A 12,279-nucleotide genomic window follows, 5' to 3' on the forward strand; every position below is an offset into this window, starting at 1 on the left:
GGGGGGGGTGGGTTGAACATTCTGATAAATTTCCAGTGCGGTGTCACAGTTGATGAGGGGGCGACGAAACTCTGTGATTTAGTTTCAAGTTTATTATAAAGAAGGAAAGCGATGGGTGAAGAAGAAACACTATGAAAGAAGAACAAGAAGAAGAGGAAGAAGTGGAAGAAGAAGAAATAAAAGAAGAGGAGGAGGAAAGAATCTACCTGAGATAGTGTGGGTCGTGTGCCTATATTATAACCATCACATTTATATGGTCGTTTTACCCACCACTATCTCTGACTGCCATCCTTTGACTTCGATTTACAACCGTTATACGTTCTTATTTCAAAGTTCGTAGGTTATTGCCAGATTATAAAATGACAGCCACGCACGAGAGATGGCGCTTTAACAAAACACATGGACGAGAACATTGGGCAATCCATTATTTTACGAATTGAAAAATGCAATGATTTCCATCAAAAGTCGTTAATTTACTTTTAGCACGATGCAAATATATTGAAGTAAAATACTTTCGTACTAAATTGAAATTTCATATTTTCAAATTGAAAATGTAAAGGCAGCTTACAAATTAGTCAAGGTAACGTTTATAGTTGTGTTGTTGTTGTTGCTTTTAATAAAGGTACTTACTTAGGCAGCATCCTGTGTAATAGATTTTCTGTTTTCTTCTTTTCTTCTACCAGCTGCTGTGTTCTATCTTCAACTATCTCCTCCAGGTTGTTTGCATACTTCTCCATAATCATTACCATATTATCTAAGATATCTGGTTTCCTATATAAAATCAAAGTAGACAGTGGGAGCACAAACATAAAATTGTTACGAATTGGCAGTAGTTGAATTCTTAGAGAAAGGCAAGACTGACTCAATTTAGCTGATATGAGTGGTAAAGAGAATTAAAATAACAAGAAAGGGTTTTAAAAAGGAAGTTGAGACGTGAAAAGAAGTAATAACATACAAAATAAGAAAAAAAGTTTAGAATGAAGGGGAAGAGCGTGATTCACAAGAGCGTAAAAGGAAATCATAAGAACATTTTTTGTATAGATAGTGATGATATTGATAAATATGATAATATTATTAATGATACCAATATTATATTGATACAAATAAAATAGATAGAAGCATAGAATAAAAACGAGTACAAGAAATCAATACAATTGTCGAATGTAAATCATGTAGACACAAATTTCAAACAATTTAAAAATGACAAAAAGCACACAACCAAAAAAGTTCGATTATTGGATATATCCAAGTGCGATACACATCATCTTTATTGGTATACTAGCGTATACATTGTTTACCACGCACAGAAACTTTTGTTTAATAACAGAGACATGTGATCTATGGTTTTCAGATTTGAACTTAACCTGCATCTATAAAGACGAAGAGACCAACTTACATTCCTTTATGAAGAGGTTTGAGTTTATTTGCAATCATTTTGAAATCTGGTCTCGTCTCTGGATCATCTGCCCAGCATTCTTGCATTGTAGTCAGAAGACATTCTGGACAGTTCTCTATCTCCATCACGTTAGGACGAAAAGGAATCGACTCTTCCTTACTTTTCACCTTTTCGTAGATTTCTTCAAGAAAAATAAACATGAAAAAAATATAATATGAATATAATTATATTATTTTCCAGGTACTTGTGAATCGCCTCATGCAGCAATGTACACGATATCGACAAAAGTGTTAGACTGAATAAAAAAGAGTATTTTTATTTTTGGATAATAGTGGTAAGGTGCAGTAAACAGTAGAAGAAGCCATTCGTCACTCCAATGCAAATAAAAGAGTATGTTACCAAAACGTCGCATCCTTGAACTACATGTAAGTAAATTGTCTTGATCTGAGTGCCTTGCTTGTAGCATGCCTACGTTCAAACTTGATTGCTGAACCATTAGCGTATCTACAATGCAAACTGACATCTGGTTTCTTTACAGCGTTTAAATTAGCCACCCGATTCATTCCAAGTCATGAGCAGCCAGGTATTGGAAGCTCCGAGATAGGTAAAAGTAGAGTGTGTCTCTGTCCTCCTCACTAGCTTCCCGCCTTTGCACATATCATGTTCAAAATCCTGAGATTAACTTTAAAAAGCTCACGTCGCCACGACTCTGCATAAAAGACAGACCTTATCTCATCCATGACGCCGACACCCTTCATAAGACTTCGATCATCCCCCACCTTCATCTCCAACTGGTCGGAGGGTCACAGAGCTATTTGAAGAGTTTAGTTGCAAAAGGGGTTAGGTCCACTTTGGACCATTCCGATAAAAAACACTTATTGAAATATTCTTATGAGAAACTAAATTGTCATGATACCCTACCATGAGAACATAAAATAGGGTATAAGAAAATCTACCTGTCTTCATATTTTTAAAGATATTCTTGTCCAAAAAAAAATCTCTGTGGACCTATCCCTGTTTGCAACTAAACTGAAATGGACCTAACCCCTTTTGAAAAATTCTTTGTCATTTTAGTTCACTTTTTAATAGGAATTTCAACTGTTCTTTGGTATCATCTTATAGAGCTACTAAAAATCTATACATTGAGACAAAATTTCATTTAATTAGAAAAGGACCTAACCCCCTTTGCAAGAGAGCTCTTCATTTAGGACAAAATACGTTATACTACAGAACTCTGAAACGTCACACTTACCCTTTCATCGGATTCATTTAAGTCTTCCTTCAAAACGTACTGTCCCTTTTTTTTACTTTTTAATTCTGTTAATCAGGATACATGTAACGTTATTGACTTCGCAATGTATTAACAATGATTCGCCTTCAAAGGTATTACCCTCTGACAATATTCTCCTCAATGGTTTAATTCCAATACCTTTTGGGTTCATGTCGATGTTCCCGAAAGGACCTTGTCTATGGGCTATCTCATATAAGATGATCCCGAACGAGTACACATCACCTTTCTGTGTTCCTTCTGGCTCCCAGATTTCAGGTGCCTTCCAGAGCAAACCTGAAAGGAAAGAAAAGGCAGCCCCAAATTTACATATTTTGGTTGATAATGTGAGAAAACAAGTGAGAAACGAGCAAGCTAGGTAAGAAGAGACATGAATTGCATGTGAATTTCAATTTGGAAGAATCCTTGATTCTTTATTCAAAGTTTAATAAATGAAATTTGTAAACATGAAAATAAATAAATAAGTAGTTACATAAGTAAATCAATAAAAATAATAAATAAATAGATAAATAGGTAACTATTTATTAAGATATGCGTAACATGTACGGTGCAAACACCTAACATATTTATTTTGGGGGAATATATTCTCACCAGGGAATCGAAATCAAAATGTCCGTTATCACGATCTAATGTTGTTGTTATTTATCGTATTCAATCATTGGGTTAAATTGTTCACTATTGAACAATTTTGGGAATTTTTGAATTTGGCAGGTTAGAGTCGAGACCGGGACTTCCATTTACGAGACCGGGAAAAAGGGATTTTACCGGGAGATTTTATCCTATAGATTTTATAATCATGTGACTAGAGAGCAAGGCCAAGGATGGCAATATTTCGGCCCTTTGCCTCTCTTATTCATTTCCCGCTTTTTCCTTCTAAAATCATTTTACACATGCCAGGGTTTGAAAGGGGTGAAGCCTGTCCCTCGCCCCCCCCCCCGCCTATCAATGATGCTCACATACCTTGGTAATATGCATATTCTCCCATATCTGGCGGTTGACTTCCGACTTTGAAGTGGATCAGCCCGAAATCGGTGATTTTGAGAACCCATCTGCTATCAACAACACAATTACTAGACTTAAGGTTGCCATGGGTACGGATCTCAGTATTGTGTAGATGCTGCATTCCCTGTGTAGCATGGAACATTGCAAATGAGGCAGAAAATTACCCTTAGTAAAAAAAAACTGGAGAGGATTAAGGACGATATTTTACAGAGTGACAGAGAGTAGGAAGAGAAAGAGGCAAAACACCATGCTATTTAGACAACTGTACTGTTAAAGTGTGAGGAGAAGACAGACAAACTAGAAGGAGAGGCTGAAGATGATAACAGAGTGAGTGAAACAGAGGAAGAAAAACACAGAGGGGCATAAAAACAGATCGAGGAAAGGAAAAAAAATCTAGGAAAGAACGGAAAAGAACTAAAATCTAGCATTGAAATGCACAACCTTATCCATATCACACATGGTCTTGAATAATGAATGTTTCTGTTTCTGTTTGTGGTAACTCCCGTAGGAACTCGGCAGGACAGCATTTTGCTGGTAAACGCTAAGCTGGCATATAACCAATTACCTATGAAACATTTTACGTCTAGGTTAATCAGTCATAGTGGCTGACGTTATAGACGACAGATATCAATCTCGGGCCTTTTTATCAAAGTGGAGACAATGGCAGAGTTGGGATTCGAACTCACAACCTTGCGATTATGAGTCCAATGCTCTATCCACTGGACCACACGACCCGTTCACCTTAGCTTGATTTTGATAGAAAGGTATGTTACTACATCTGAATTTCACAGTCCCGGAAAAAAGTTTTGTTGTAGCTAAATAAAAGAAAAAGGAAATAAAAACTAATCGTTTCGCCCCTGTCTGATAGATGGCGCTGGTGATCAAAGTTCTCCTGCCTTACGCATTTTAGATCGATCACGTGATTCTAAGGTTACAGACTATTCAATGCAGACGGTAGAAATGCTGACAAAGAGCAATATAAGGATAAATTGACCAGGGACAAAACGGTTCGCTTTAATAAAACGTCTGTCCTCAGACCTTCATCGTATTTGTAAACTGATTGAAAACGAAACCTGATTTCGGGGGAGAAAGCATCAACACAAATGAGACAGTATCTTCGAGGTTGAAATCATTAAAGTGACTTGCATGTTCAAGATTTTTTTTTTACATGGAGGGTATAAAAGCTACGTGAACGGAACCTCTTAATACACCACATACGAACAAACTGGGGTATCTTACCTTCACAATATCTGAAACCAGTGATGCGATAAACATTTCGTCTAATTTTATGTCGTCATTTTCCAAGATATCCTGTCAAAATAACAGAACGATTCGTTTAACAAATCACATTTAAAAAAATTAATCTAATCAGTTTCATATTATCCCTGCGTGCACTATTTACATAATTTCCGCGAGGCCACTCTCACATCGATATAAAGAAAACAAGAATCCTACTGGATGGAAGCATCGTGCATTTTAATCTTCAAAATTCACTTTTAAAATTATTTTATAACATACTATTATTGAGAAACTGATAATGGGACTTATTAAATCATAATCATTGGTATATAATGCATACTTTCATGGAAAAAGTCATGCGTAATACACGATTAGTTTTAAGAAACACCACAATGGATTAAACAGTATCACTGTAGCAAATATGGGGCTTCCAAAAGTCTCCGATGTCCCCATTTAATTAATATAACGCGTTTAAAGTAGATTAATATAGCAATTGTTTCCATTGATAAATTGAATGAAAACAGAGCACATGCTTTACCTGTAGGCTGCCACGCGTACAGTACTCGGTGAGGATGCAGATATTAGGAGGATCTGGGCAAGCTCCGATGAACTGACATAGATTAGGATGACACAGGTCTCGCATCTGAGTATATAAGATATATGAATGAGAATAAAGGTGAACTACTACACATTGTCATTATCATTAATAATACAACCTTGTGAATTTTTTAATATCCGTATTAGTAAAATATATACTAGTAGCCTTGCTTCTACTTTATAAATGAATGAATGAAGGAATAAATTCAAATCATTTATTTCCGCAATAATATTAAATAAAATATTACAAGTGATATATACAAGATATGATACACTCACACAATATGAAATATAGGTGATATGAATACATTGACAAATAAATATGTAAGTTTAATTGATTAATAAATGAGTTAATTAAATAGCAAATAAACAAATAATGGATAAACACTTAAAAGTGTATGAATAAGTACATGAATGAATAGTGAATGAATAAATAATAAATTGATAAACAAATGAATGAATGAATGAATAAATAGTTAAATAAACAAATGAAATAACACTATAAATAAATAAATTATTATATATATATTAATAAATGCATAAATAAATAAATGAATAGGTAAATAAATAAATAAATAGATAGATAGATAAATAAATAAAAACATAAATAGATATATAATAAATAAACACATAAATAGTGTAAAATTGCACTTCAGAACCTTGTGGAGGAGCTACTCTCATGAATTGTGTATCATATGTACATATTGCTTGATTTTCACAAACCATAATTGATATCTTAAAAAAAATATGGGCTATTTCATTAAAACTCCGATGACGTCATTGTGGGCCATTCTTATTTATCATAAAACGACTCACCTCTTTGAGTTCCTTTCTTAGAATTCGACTCATCTCAATATGCTTCTTATGAACAGGCTTAATAGCGACAAGGGTGTGGTTATATCGCCCCACTCTAGTGAACACCTGGCCACGCCCAGATAGTGGGTCTGCGTACATAGATGTCCTTGAATCATGGGTTGCTATACTTAGCTGAAAATAAATAGAAAATTATAAGAGTGATTAGGAATGGAATGTGCTACACTATCTGAGTTTTTAATTATTCATTTTCTTTGTAACCTACTGCCTACTTGTATCGAGTGATCCTTGTATAAAGCCTTGGGGATTCTTACATAACTCGGTAGTCAATTGGTTATACGTTACCAGTCGATGTTTAAAAAAACACTTGGTTCTCTGAGCCATGAAAACTGGGGAAATCGTACGCTTATGATTAAGGTTTAAGTTAAAATTCAGTAATGTCTTAGTTTTTGGTCTAATAGATCTGTTACATATAAGCATAATTGTAGAAGAATTGTGAAAGCAGTTACATTCATCTATTAGTTATTTCCCTTTAAGGATAGCCAAGAATTGTAAAGAACATTCAAGAATGTCTTTTTATTATGCAGGCCTTGCCTATTTAAAAGGCCAAGGAGTTGTATTGTTATTTCTGAATAGAGATTAGGAACAATAGGCTTAGCTATGTTATTGACACTCTTGATTTCAATGAGGTCATTCAGGAGTGTTCTGGATTTTGACTGCTCCTGAAAGGAGAAAGTTCTTTTGGAAGAAGGGACTAGAACCTTCTATGGTGGTGACATTTTTTTTAGAAGCTTCTAGATTAATTGAAACTTAGTATATATAGCTGCAGTTTCTTTAAGGACATTATCACATCAACACATCATATTAGATCACACCATCACATCATATGAGAGCAGGAGATCACATCACATCATATGAGATCACTTCACCAGATCAGATCAGAGTAGTTTATGCATCAATGAACTGTTTGCAGTTATTTTGAGAAATTATCAGTTCTCATCGAGATCATCAACATCATCAACCTGTTCAATGAACACGCTTCAACCCATGGATTGCTGAAATTGACTGTTAATCATCATCAACATCGTCTTCACGGACATTTCAACTCGTTGCAGTGACTCTTATTATTCATCGGACTTCAACATCAGTTTCATCATCGCCATCATTGTGAATTTTCGCCAGTCAACTGGGATATTTATCATTTGGATTAATATTTGGATATAGCATCATCACGTCGGGATTTTACATCGGACACTTCAAGAGATTTATGTAAGATCATTATTTGTTTTATTTATGTATAATTATCTCCTGTAATAAAAAAAGAGAAAATTAAAAATCAAATTTACTTGTTATTTGTTGCAGTATCGTAACAAATAATTTTGGGGGCTTGTCCGGGAAACAAAAACCAAATTTGTACAAGCCAATTTGAAACTAAAACCAGTTGTCCGGGAAACGAAAACCAAATTTGTACAAGCCAAGGCAATTTTGAAACGAAAGCCAATTTGAGACGAAAGTCAATTTGAAACAAAAGCCAATTTGAATTGGAAACATTTTGGAAACATTTTGGAAAGTTCTAGAATATACTGTACTGTGTTATTACGTGCTTGTATTTGTGTATATTCACTATGGCTACATTTGATGTTGAAGAATTTCTTGCAATGACAGAATTGTCATATGATCATTTGAAGTCACTGAAGAAAGATGATTTGATAACAGTTTGTGATCATTTGGGTGTATCTCTAGCCCCAGGATTAAAGAAGGCAGAGATAATTGACTTGTTAGCTAGTCACATGAAGCTTACAGAGGAGTCTGAAACTTCTGTTACTGTTTCAGATGATGCTCAGATTCAACTGGCAAAGTTTGAGATGGAAGTGAAAATGAGAGAAAACATTGAAAAGGAGAGAATGAGATTGGAGTACCAGTTAAAGTTGAAAGAAATGGAGTTAGCTCATGCAAATACTAATACTAACTCTGTTAAAGATAAATCTCCCCAAGGCTTTGATGTGGCGAAAAATATTCGCCTTGTGCCAAAATTTGATGAAGAGGGAGTTGATACATATTTTGTGTCATTTGAAAAAGTGGCCAAGAGACTGAATTGGCCCGAGGAATACTGGACTCTTCTCCTCCAAAGCGTTTTTGTTGGAAAGGCTGCAAAAGTCTATTCTTCACTCTCTGAAACGCAATCATGTGACTATGCTACAGTAAAAGAAACAATTCTCAATGCATATGAGTTAGTACCAGAAGCGTACAGACATAAATTTAGGAACATGCAAAGACAATCAGGCCAGACGTATGTTGAATTTGCTAGGGAACAAGAAATGATGTTCGATAAGTGGTACAGATCACTGAAAGTTGACAAAGATTTTGTTCACCTTAGGGAAGTTGTCCTCCTAGAAGAATTCAAAAAGAGTCTTCCTTTTGGCATTAAATCTCACTTAGATGACCATAGAGTTACTGAAGTCAGTAAAGCAGCCATAGTAGCTGATGAATTTGAGGTCACACATAAAGGTAGTGGAGATAGGCCTCCTTTCAAGAATTATTGGAAAAAGAAAGGTAAAGGGTCATTTGAATCCCACAATAAACCTAGTGAGGGAAAATATGCAAGCAAGGACAAAGACGCTAATAAGAATCAGGCTAGTGGGGGCACAGAATCAACCAAACGGTCTGAGAGTCGTAGTTCCAAAATTTGTACTCATTGTCATAAATCGGGACATTTGAAAGAATCATGTTGGAAATTGGTTGGAATGCCAACCAAAACTAAGAAAGACATGGGTTTTGTCAAGCAAACAAGTGTTCCCTCGATGGAGTTTGTTCCATCAGAGCCCAATCAAGATGTTGAGAGTGTTTCTCTGGTATTTGCTGATAAAGTCAAACAGGTTGATGAAACTTTTAGAAGTTTTTTGCATGATGGTGAAGTATCCCCTTGTTCAACTGGTGCTGCTGGTAGGTCAGTGGTGATCCTTAGGGATACAGGGGCTGCACAGTCCCTGATGGTGCCAGGTGATTCGGCTCTTCCTCTGGAGAGTTCAGAGAATGCCAACGTCTTAGTTCAAGGTATTGGCCCAAATTTCATGTCGGTTCCTTTGCATAAGGTCGACTTAATGTGTGACCTAGTTAGTGGTCCTGTGACTGTTGGTGTCGTTCCAGAATTACCCATGAAAGGTGTTGATTTCTTGTTAGGTAACGACTTGGCTGGAGATAAAGTTGTTGCATCTCCAGTGGTTTCGGAAAAGCCCGTTGAGGTAGCTGAAACTGAATTGTTGCAGGAAGATTTTCCAGGGATTTTCCCGGATTGTGTTGTTACTAGGTCTCAGACTCGTAGAGCTGAAAAGGATGATGCGGAATCTGCTGATGTAGAGGAGAGTACTGATGTCTGGTTAGCTGAAACCTTTTTCAAGGATTTGAATGGGGATAGTGTTGAAGGCTCTGTTGCTAACAATGATAGTTTGTTTAGTAAATCCTCCCTTGTACAGGCACAACAGGCAGACCCAGAATTAAAAAGCTTGTCACAAAAAGCATGTTCTGAGGCTGAGGCTGATAAGGTTCCTGAGTGTTTTTATGTCAAAGATGACATTTTGATGAGGAAATGGAGACCTCCCCGGAGACCAGCTGATGAAGATTGGTGTATAATTCACCAGGTTGTAGTTCCTCCTTGTTACCGCACAGATATTCTGAAAATGGCTCATGAGTTACCTATGGCAGGTCATGTCGGTATTCGGAAGACAGAAGATAGAATTATGAGGCATTTCTATTGGCCTAAGATGCACAAAGATGTTGTGCATTTCTGTAAGACATGTCATACATGTCAGATTATTGGTAAGGCACAGCCTTCTATCAAGCCTGCTCCATTGATACCCATTCCTGCATTTGATGAACCTTTTACTAGGGTTCTTGTTGATTGTGTCGGACCCTTACCCAGAACGAGGTCGGGTCACAGATTTCTCCTGACGATTATGGACTTGTCTACACGGTTTCCAGAGGCGATACCTTTGAGAAGTATCACTGCAAAGACAGTGGTGCAGGCGTTAGTGCAGTTTTTCACTAGGTACGGTCTGCCGAAGGAAATTCAATCTGATCAAGGGTCAAATTTCATGTCAGGAATATTTCAGCAAGTTATGAAGGAGTTGGGAATAAAGCAGATCAAGTCCTCTGCTTATCACCCACAGTCCCAAGGAGCGTTAGAACGCTATCATCAGACTTTGAAGACCATGATTAGGGCTTATTGTGAAGACTATCCCGATGACTGGGATAAAGGGATCTCATTCCTACTGTTTGCAACTAGGGATTCCCCGAATGAGTCCACAGGTTTCAGTCCATTTGAATTGGTCTATGGTCATGAGGTTAGGGGTCCTCTAAAGCTTATCAAAGAGAGGTTTATGGTTCAGGATGATGATGTAAACCTTCTAGACTATGTGTCAAAGTTTAGAGAAAGGCTCTCAAAAGCTTGTGATGTGGCTAAGGAACACTTGAAAGAGTCGCAGGGAAAAATGAAAGCTCATGCTGATAAAAATGCAAAAGAGCGAAGTTTCAAGCCTGGAGACAAAGTGTTAGTGTTGTTGCCTTTGCAAGGTGAGCCCTTGAAAGCTAGGTTTAGTGGTCCCTACATAGTCAAAAAGAAATTGAATGATGTCAACTATGTGATCAGTACCCCTGATCGAAGAAAGTCTCAAAGAGTTTGTCATGTAAACATGTTAAAAGAATACTTTGAGCGAGAGGCTAGTCAGCCAATAGGTACAACACAGGTTAAAGAAGAAGAAAAACATGTAAATGTACATGAAGAAGAATGCTATGGAAAGACAGATAATGAATTGTCTTATACAGATGTATCTAAGAACGAACCATGTGGTATAAAGTTGTCTAACTCAGAGATGTTAGGAAACATGGATGAGGCATTAAAACACCTGCCTGAAGATCAAAGAAATGATATATCTGGCCTGTTAAGAGAATATGAGAATGTATGTAAAGACAAACCAGGTCGTACACCTTTAACTGTACATGATGTAGACGTAGGTGATGTAAGACCTATCAAACAGAATCCTTATAGGCTCAATCCAAGCAAGTTGGAAATGGTGAATAAGGAAATACAGTTTATGTTAGATAATGACATAATCGAACCGAGTCAGAGTAGTTGGAGTTCTCCCATTGTAATGGTTCCAAAGCCAGACGGCTCTCAGAGATTTTGCATTGATTACCGAAAGGTAAATGCAGTAACTAAGACTGACTCGTATCCAATTCCTAGGTTAGAAGATTGTATTGATAGGGTTGGAAATTCTGCCTATATCACAAAGATAGACTTGCTTAAAGGATATTGGCAAGTGCCACTGACTGACCGAGCCAAAGAGATATCAGCCTTTGTTACACCTGAAGGCTTGTTTCAATGCAAAGTCATGCCTTTTGGAATGAAAAATGCCCCAGCAACCTTCCAAAGGTTGACAAATCAAGTGATTGCCGGACTTGACAATTGTGTCGTATACATAGACGACATCCTAGTATACAGTGATACTTGGAATGATCATCTGAATCATTTGCGAGCACTGTTTGACAGGCTGGACAAAGCCAATCTAGTAGTGAATCTGATGAAAAGTGAATTTGCCAAGGCAAAGGTCACATATCTTGGTCATGTGGTTGGTCAAGGGCAAGTGCTACCAAGAGAAGCCAAGATACAAGCTATCTTAGACTTCCCAATTCCCACAACTAAGAAAGAATTGCTCAGATTCTTAGGTATGAGTGGCTTCTACAGGAAATTTGTTCCAAATTTCAGTACAGTGGTTAGTCCTCTGACAAACCTGCTGAAGGCAAAAGTGAAGTATGTTTGGTCTGACGAATGTCAAAGATCATTTGAGAAATTAAAGGCCATTTTGGTGAATGAGCCTATTTTGGCAGCTCCAAACTTCACAAAGCCATTCAAAGTAGCAATTGATGCATGTGATGTTGGAGTAGGAGC

At 36.8% G+C, this 12,279-nt stretch overlaps 1 protein-coding gene across 1 annotated transcript in view; it reads right to left on the minus strand.

Moving 5' to 3' along the window:
- The window catches only part of LOC121422964 (speract receptor-like), a 49,969-nt gene that overhangs the window by 4,723 nt on the left and 32,967 nt on the right, over positions 1–12,279 (minus strand). The window contains exons 9-15 of the mRNA XM_041618213.1: positions 6,339–6,509; positions 5,464–5,568; positions 4,926–4,997; positions 3,645–3,810; positions 2,826–2,960; positions 1,397–1,577; positions 631–771 (exon numbers count right to left, since the gene is read on the minus strand). Of these exons, the coding sequence (XP_041474147.1) occupies positions 631–771; positions 1,397–1,577; positions 2,826–2,960; positions 3,645–3,810; positions 4,926–4,997; positions 5,464–5,568; positions 6,339–6,509 (971 nt within the window). The remainder of the gene's footprint in view (positions 1–630; positions 772–1,396; positions 1,578–2,825; positions 2,961–3,644; positions 3,811–4,925; positions 4,998–5,463; positions 5,569–6,338; positions 6,510–12,279) is intronic.

Source organism: Lytechinus variegatus, chromosome 10, assembly GCF_018143015.1.
Source record: "Lytechinus variegatus isolate NC3 chromosome 10, Lvar_3.0, whole genome shotgun sequence".
NCBI lineage: Eukaryota > Metazoa > Echinodermata > Echinoidea > Temnopleuroida > Toxopneustidae > Lytechinus > Lytechinus variegatus.